Source organism: Taeniopygia guttata, chromosome 29 (assembly GCF_048771995.1).
Source record: "Taeniopygia guttata chromosome 29, bTaeGut7.mat, whole genome shotgun sequence".
Taxonomy (NCBI): domain Eukaryota; kingdom Metazoa; phylum Chordata; class Aves; order Passeriformes; family Estrildidae; genus Taeniopygia; species Taeniopygia guttata.
Genome location: NC_133054.1, coordinates 2,313,408 through 2,320,481, shown reverse-complemented (window position 1 = coordinate 2,320,481; position 7,074 = coordinate 2,313,408). Strand labels below are relative to the sequence as shown.

The 7,074-nt window shown below is 58.5% G+C and overlaps 1 protein-coding gene and 1 long non-coding RNA gene across 2 annotated transcripts; both read left to right on the top strand.

Moving 5' to 3' along the window:
* The first annotated feature begins 2,674 nt into the window (after positions 1 to 2,674).
* LOC100226112 (serine/threonine-protein kinase pim-3-like) lies at positions 2,675 to 4,066 on the top strand. The gene is made up of 3 exons (XM_041713318.2): positions 2,675 to 3,134; positions 3,383 to 3,559; positions 3,881 to 4,066. The coding sequence occupies exons 1-3, from the start codon at positions 2,798 to 2,800 to the stop codon at positions 3,982 to 3,984; spliced, it is 618 nt and encodes a 205-aa protein (XP_041569252.2). The 5' UTR covers positions 2,675 to 2,797; the 3' UTR covers positions 3,985 to 4,066.
* Positions 4,067 to 4,791: 725 nt separating this feature from the next.
* Positions 4,792 to 5,976, top strand: LOC140680861 (uncharacterized). The gene is made up of 3 exons (XR_012052242.1): positions 4,792 to 4,954; positions 5,662 to 5,706; positions 5,850 to 5,976. It is a non-coding gene; the product is annotated as an uncharacterized lncRNA (long non-coding RNA).
* The last annotated feature ends 1,098 nt before the right edge of the window (positions 5,977 to 7,074 follow it).

Genomic DNA, 7,074 nt, shown 5'->3' with positions numbered 1-7,074 from the left:
GTGGCAGGGTCTGCCTGGGAAATGAGGAGACAAGGAGATGCGGCATTCCCAAAACTCAAGCGCACCCTGGCTCCCACTCACTGGTTCCCTAACATAAGGTCACCCGTCTCATGGATGATGGGAAGGCAATGCAGGTTCTATTTCAGGATTTTAAGTGGAGTTTTGATCCTGTCCCTCGCAGAATACATCTGGAGTAGGTGTCCAGGTGTGAGACAAAGAGAGACAGGGTGTGCTGGCTGAAGAATGGGCTGATGTACTGGTTTTCAATGGGATAGGATCCATTTTCTTCCCAGGGAGCAGCAAAGAGCTGGGTTTGGATTCAGGACGGGAATGTGGTAGACAGCACACAGATGGCTTGGATGTTACTGAGCAGGGCTTGCCCTCCTCAAGGAGTTGCAGTGTCACATTGGACAATCCATGTCCCATGCTCTGCCAGCAAGGAGGTGAGACCATCAGCATTCCCCTCCTCATCCCTGTGTCCTTCTGAAAGAAGAATCTTCCACCCACTCTGCTCCAGAGAGCTGGCAAGTGCCCATAGGGAGCCCCCTTACCCCTCCTGGGGCACTGCGGAGGGCGGGGCTGAGGCAGGGCTGTGATGGCACAAAGGGCAGAGCGCTGGCGTCAGGCAGGGCTGTGATGTCCCAGGGCTGTGCTGGCCGCAGCACTGTGACACCACTGTGACATCACCGCGCTGTCGCTGGGTGAGACAGGCCAGCGCCGGCAGCTGCCAGTGCAGTCGCGATGGGACGTGCTGGAGCCATGGGTGACGGTGACGTCCTGGTGACTGCGCTTGTCCTGCTGCTGGCCGCCGTGGCTGTCTGGTGGGCCTTTGGCCACCGGCAACCACGGAGCCGGAGCACACGGACAGCGAAGAGGAGCCAGCGCCCCAGGGTCCGGCCCAGAGGCTCACGGAGGAAGCGAGGAGCCCCTGCGGCTCCCAGGTTCCCCAGGCCTCGGGCTGCTCCTGGCGAGCAGCCACGTGCTCCCGCCAGCCCCCTGGGCAGCCCCTGCGGCTGCGGCCCCTGCCTGGCAGTGGCCCGGGAGCTGCAGGAACTGATGCTGCAGCTCTGGGATGGCAACGGGACACGTGCACCCCTCTACTCTGGGATGTGGCAGGCCTTGTGGAAAGAGCTGAAGGAGCTGCTGGAGCGAGGCCACCTGCCCTGCTGTGCCTCGGCCAGCTCCTCCACAAGCCTCCATCCCTTCCAGAGGCTGCTCCCAGCGAGATCCTCCATCCCTGGGAGAGCCTCAAGGCCTGCAAGGATGGCACAGCAGGGGGGAGCCACCACCATCCATGCAGGAACCTCAGGCTGTCAGAGACCCTGCACCCTGCCAGCAGCCTCTGCTATCTCTGACAGCCTCCATCCCTCGCAGAGGCTCAGTGAGACCTGTCAGCCTGCAGAAGGAGCAGAGCCCGTGGACAGGTCTCCCAGCTCCCTTGGACTCACGGACTTCAACAACATGGGCGCAATCCTGACCCTTGACATGGCAGGGGAAAGCCCACAAGTCCAAATGGGAGCCCAGCCCGATGTGGGGGAGCCTGCTCAGGAGCAGCTGGTGGGGCAGCAAGTGTCCTGGAGCCAGCTGTGGTCATCCCACAGCGGCCAGGACAGCCAGGACGCTGTGCCGGTTCTGCCAGCTGGCAACAGCCCGAGCCTGGTGGTGGAGACGAGCCTTCAGAGGTTCCTCCATCTGCAGGAAGCTGCCCCGAGACAGCCCTCGATTGCCGCGAAGGGCTTTCTAGTAGCAGGTGAGATCTTCTGAGGAGCTGCCTGAGGCTCCGCCGGGGCTCTGGAGGGGCGCGGCCAGGCCAGGCCAGGGCCCCTGAGAGCAGCCCAGTCGCTGGCCGTTTCCAGTGCCTCCGATGGCCCGGCTTGAAAACGCCCTGTCTGCTTTGCAGCCGCTCCTGGGTCTCCCCCGTGCCAAGCCTCGGGCTGCAGCCCCGGCCGTCGGCAGGAGCAGAGCCCAGCCCACGACGCCGGGGACAGCGCCGGTGCCGCCCTGCCCCGCTGGCCCGGGGCTGCCGCAGCCGCCTGTGCGCGCTGCCCCGGCCCGGCTCTGCCGCTCGCCAGCCCGGCGGCTGCAGGGCGGTGGCCGCTGCCCGGCGCGCAGCAGGAAGCGGGTGAGAGCGCGGCGGCCCGCGGGGCCCGGCCCGCTCCACTCGCGGCACTTGCGGGAGGGGCGGGTCCTGGGCGCAAGGCTGATGGCTCGCTCTTGGCCGCAGGGCAAAGGAGGCAGCGGCAGGAGCGGTACCTGCTGGGCCCGCAGCTGGGCAGCGGCGGCTTCAGCACCGTCTTCTCGGGCATCCGCCTCTCGGACGGCAGCCCGGTGAGTGGCCGCGACGGCCGGGCCTGGGCGGAGGGGCAGCGGCGGGGAGGGGCAGGGCTGGAGCTCAGCCCTCCTCTCCCCATGGCTCGCAGGTGGCCCTCAAACGCGTGGCCCGGGAGAGCGTCCTGCAGTGGGACGAGCTGGTGAGCGAGCGGGGCCAGCGGGACAGAGCGGGGCGTGGCGGGCAGGGAGAATCCCGGGGCGGGCTCAGCGTGCGGAGCCGCAGCCCCGCGGGCCTGGGCACGCCGAACAGCGGTGCCGGGGCCGGGCAGGGGCAGCCCCGAGCATCCCCCGGGCGGGAGGAAGCGCAAGCGCCTGGGAGGCTGCGGCAGGGGGCACTGGGGCATCCCGGGCAGGGCGCAGCGCAGCCCCAGGCCTGCAGCAGCAGCAGCAGCAGCACCTGCCGCAGGCACTGATTTTCTCCTCCTCACAGCCCGACGGCACCCGCGTGCCCTTGGAGGTGGTGCTGATGGAGAAGGTGGGCTCTGGCTGCCAGAACATCATCCAGCTGCTCGACTGGTTTGAGCTGCCGGATAGCTTCATCCTGGTGCTGGAGCGTCCGGGGGCATCACGGGATCTCCTGGAGTTCCTGCAGGAGCAGGACCAGGGGTTCCTGTGCGAGGAGCAGGCGCGCTGGCTTTTCTGCCAGGTGCTGGAGGCCGTGCGGCACTGCACTGCCTGCGGCGTCCTGCACCGGGACATCAAGCCGGAGAACCTCCTCGTGGACCCGGAGAGCGGCGACCTGAAGCTCATCGACTTCGGTTGCGGCACCTTCCTCCAGGAGCGGGCCTTCACGGACTTTGCCGGTGAGCCCATGGCCTGGGCTGCTCCCGGCCCCTGGGCTCAGCGGGCCCACAAGGGTCTGGGCTGCTCCGCTGGCCTTCTTGGCCTTGTGGAATGGTTTCCTGCTTTTGGCCAGCTGGCTGGGGGATGCGGGGTGGCCTCGGGGGGGAAGCTGTGGCCGCGGGCGCAGCCCCTGCCTCGGTCAGGAAGCTGGTGCAAGGCTCTGGAAGGCAGCAGCCTGCGCCCGGCCAGCGCCGCCTGTCTCCCCTAGGAACGCGCGTGTACAGCCCGCCCGAGTGGACCTGGCTGGGTTGCTACCACGGCCACGCGGCCACCATCTGGTCCCTGGGCGTGCTGCTGTACGTCATGGTCTGCGGCAGCCTCCCCTTCCAGGACGACCAAGCCATCGTGCTGGGGAAGCTCTTCTTCCGGCGGCAGCTCTCTCCAGGTGGGTGTCCGGCCTCAAGCCGGCGGGCTTTGGCAGCTGGCGGCGCACGCCCGGCGCGGCCCTCACGCAGCTCCGCGGGACGTGGATCTGCCCTCACGGGCCGGCCGCAGGAGGGGCCCGTGCCGACGGGGTCAGCGCGGCACGGGCGGCCGGAGGAGGCGGCCGCGTCCCGCCGTGCCGCTCTCCCGCGCGGGGCTGAGCCGGTCGGGAGCCCGGCACGGCCCAGAGCGCTCGCGGCACGGCCCGGGCCCCACGGGTGACGGGGGCAGCTGGGCAGGAGACTTCTGGCGGTGACCGGCGCTTTCTGGCTTCTCTCCCCAGAGCTCCAGCACCTGATCCGATGGTGTTTGGCCAAGCACCCTGCGGACAGGCCGGAGCTGGAGGAGATCTCGCGCCACCATTGGGTGTGGGGCCGGCGTTTTTGATGCCTTGCCGGAGCCTCTGCAGCACCCACTTACCGAGTCCCACGCAGGACTGAGGACCTGGAAAATAAAACAGCAAACCCATTTTGGTGTGTCAAGGCTGGTCCTTGTCAGCAACTTTAGCTAAAGAAACGTCTTGGGAAAAGGGGGAATCAGAGTGCTGCCTTCAGCCTTTGGCAAGCTTTCCATGCCTGTCCTCCAGAGTGGTACTTTATATCTTCAAGCTCAGGCCGTAGTGCGGGTCGGAGGGGCTTTGTCGAGCCAAGAAATGCAGCAGTGAAACAACAGCTGCCCTTTCAAAGTGGCAGGGCTTCTTGGTGTCTCTTGAAGTGACACACAGGTCCATTGTGCATTCCAAGGGTCCGTGGCTTTCAGGGACAGAGACCTTCCTCTCTTACCAGAGCTCTGAGGAGAGCCGTAAGCTACAAAATATCATTTCAGGTTGAGCCCTGCTGAACTCTTTTTCTTTCTTCCTATGAAATGGGAGGCAGAGCTGGGCACTTGAGCAGCTTGGTCTGCACCATCCTAAGTCATGTGCATGGAGCCCACAGGAAATGTTGAGATACCGGAGTCATTCCCATGGTGTTGGTCTCATTTTACCCCCCAAAAGTATCTTCTGCTGCCTTAAAAACAACCAATGGTAATGGAAAGTGCAGTAACCAGTCACAGGAAAGCACCCAGCTGCCTGCCTGTGGGCAGGTGCCATCTACTAAACCTGTGCCACCTTCTGCCTACTGCTCTGACCTCCCAAAACAGGGTTTGGGAAATAAATGTGGGGGTTTTTTTCAGAAATATGCCTGATCTTTCAGTTTTCTTCCCTTTTATGCGGGCTGCTGAAGCTCTTGTGCCCTGAATGGCTCTCCCAGTCCCTACCTGAAGACCTGACCTGAGCCGTGATCCTTCCAGCCAGTACCCCACTGTGATGTGATGGTGAGAGTGTGTCAGCCATGGTCTGCAGCCTGAGCTGGGAGTGGTAATTATCCCTTTTCCAATGACCTGTGAGTGGTGACTGCCAATTGTCCAAGGGCCAGGACACATTTCCTCCAGGAGCTGGAGGTCCCTGTGTCCCCACAGCCCCGGGATGTTGGTGACCGCAGGCCCAGAGCCATTGAGTCCTCTGTACAAGGACTAATTGCAAGCTGTAACGTGAAATTTTTATTATGAGTCATTTGCTCCTTTAGCTATGTTATCTTTAGAATAATGTTTTTCTATTTTATTGTGTTATTATATTGTGGTATTGCCTTATTGTATTGTTGTTACACAGATATTACATTTCCAAAGGTGCGGTAGTGGATCAGCTGGGTGGGGATTTGAATTCTACACCCCTGCACTGGGCCATCAGGTAGTGCTGCTTGCAACCCCTAACTGCAAATCTGTAGGTCTCAGATTCAGTCAAAGAGAGAAACGGAGAGTTTCTAGCCAGGCAGAAGCCTAGGAAAGAGTTGGAGAAGAATGTAAATAATTCTTTATCGCTCTTGTTGTTCACATTATTTATAGTTAAGTTCTATCACTGTGCATCAAGCACTCTGCACCAATGGTGTGGGCTGTTTTCACTTCAGGACCAATGGAATTGTTCCTCACGAAGCTCTGTATAAAAGAGCGGTGTATTTTAAATAAACCGGAGTTTTACTCTCAGCAGCCTTCTGAGTCAGTCTTCTCATTCCCGTCCTGCCTCAACAGTGACACCAAGGGAACCCTACAAACTGACATCAGGAACCTGGACTGGTGAGTTTTCTTTCCCAGGGAAAAAGGCTGGTGTTTGTGTTCAGGGCCCTGAGCAGGTTTGGTTTGGGCTCCATCTACTTTGATCCCTCCCCTAACGTATTTATAGACATGGATAGGATCACCCTAAACTTTCTCTTTTCCAGACCAAGAGTTCCATCTTCCTCCATCTTGCCTTACGGCAGAGTTGTTCCAGTCCCTCCATCATCATCTTCACAGCCCTTCACTGCTTTCTTCTGAGCTGAGGAGCCCCAGCCTGGAACCAGCCCTAGAGGTGCTCAGCAGTGCTGAGCAGTGGAGAAGGATCCCCTCCCTTGGCCTGCTGGCTGCACTCTCGATGCAGCTCAGGATCCCAGAAGAGTGCATATTTTGGCTTATGGTGACCTTGGTGCTCTCCAGGACCTCCAAAGCCTTTCCTGGCAAAAGCTTTCCAGCCCAGATAGAATGGCCCCCAGTATGCTCTGGTGCCTGCCTGGTAGTGTTCCTCTCCTGGAACAGGACTTTGGGCTTCCCCTTCTTGAACTTGGTGATGTTCCTGTCAGCCCATTTCTCAGGCTTGTCAATGGCAATATTATCCTTCGCCGCTTCCTTCTAATATTGTCCCATATTTGGCACTGATGTTGAATTGTTCTGAGAAAGAGAACCCCATAGGACTGTAGAACAAGAATTTTTGTGGCAGTAACTGCTGTGTGCAAGAGTTTCCATTTGTCTTTCTCAATAAATATACAAGGAAGTGTAATACTCAGCTGGCCAAAGAAGAGACTACTTTCAAGGCCCAAGACACCGGGAGTGGGTGTGTGGTGGAGGACCTGGGCCATGCCTAAGGCTGGCTCAAGAGTCTCTAAGTGACTAGGGGAGATCAGCACCGAGGGTCAGACTGGATCCCCTGGTTCATGGGCAGAAGGTAAAAACCCAGTATGTACAATACTGGTTTGATCAGAGGGAGGTTCAAAGAGCTGGAATACCTGTTGAAAAAAAACTTCCATTTCGAAAAAGGAAGATATTTCACTTCATTTCTTGAATTCCTATCTTATTTAAAGAAAAAAAAAGTTCAAAGATAAGCAAGTATGGATCTCATAGAACTGATTAGTATCTATGTTTTCTAATTCCGTTTTTAAACTTGTGTGTTAACCAACTGAATTAAAACATGTTGCTGTAATTGTGGGTTGAGGCATGTATTATATGCATTAATATTTTTTATTATTTATGAGATATAGGCATTTTTCAAATCTTTGCATAAAACTTCTTGGCTAATGCAATCTAAGTACCTAAATATAATTAGTGGAACAGTTTGTTAGCATAATCATTGCCATGGGCTGTAATTAACATAAATTTTAATTTCATGACCTTTTAGAAGAGATTATAATTGCA

Excerpts from the sequence above, each read along its gene's own strand:
- LOC100226112 (XM_041713318.2), top strand. The coding sequence starts at position 2,798 with ATGGAGAAGGTGGGCTCTGGCTGCCAGAACATCATCCAGCTGCTCGAC. Across the intron at positions 3,135-3,382 it reads GGCCTTCACGGACTTTGCCG|GAACGCGCGTGTACAGCCCG; the intron begins GTGAGCCCATGG and ends TGTCTCCCCTAG. Across the intron at positions 3,560-3,880 it reads CCGGCGGCAGCTCTCTCCAG|AGCTCCAGCACCTGATCCGA; the intron begins GTGGGTGTCCGG and ends TTCTCTCCCCAG.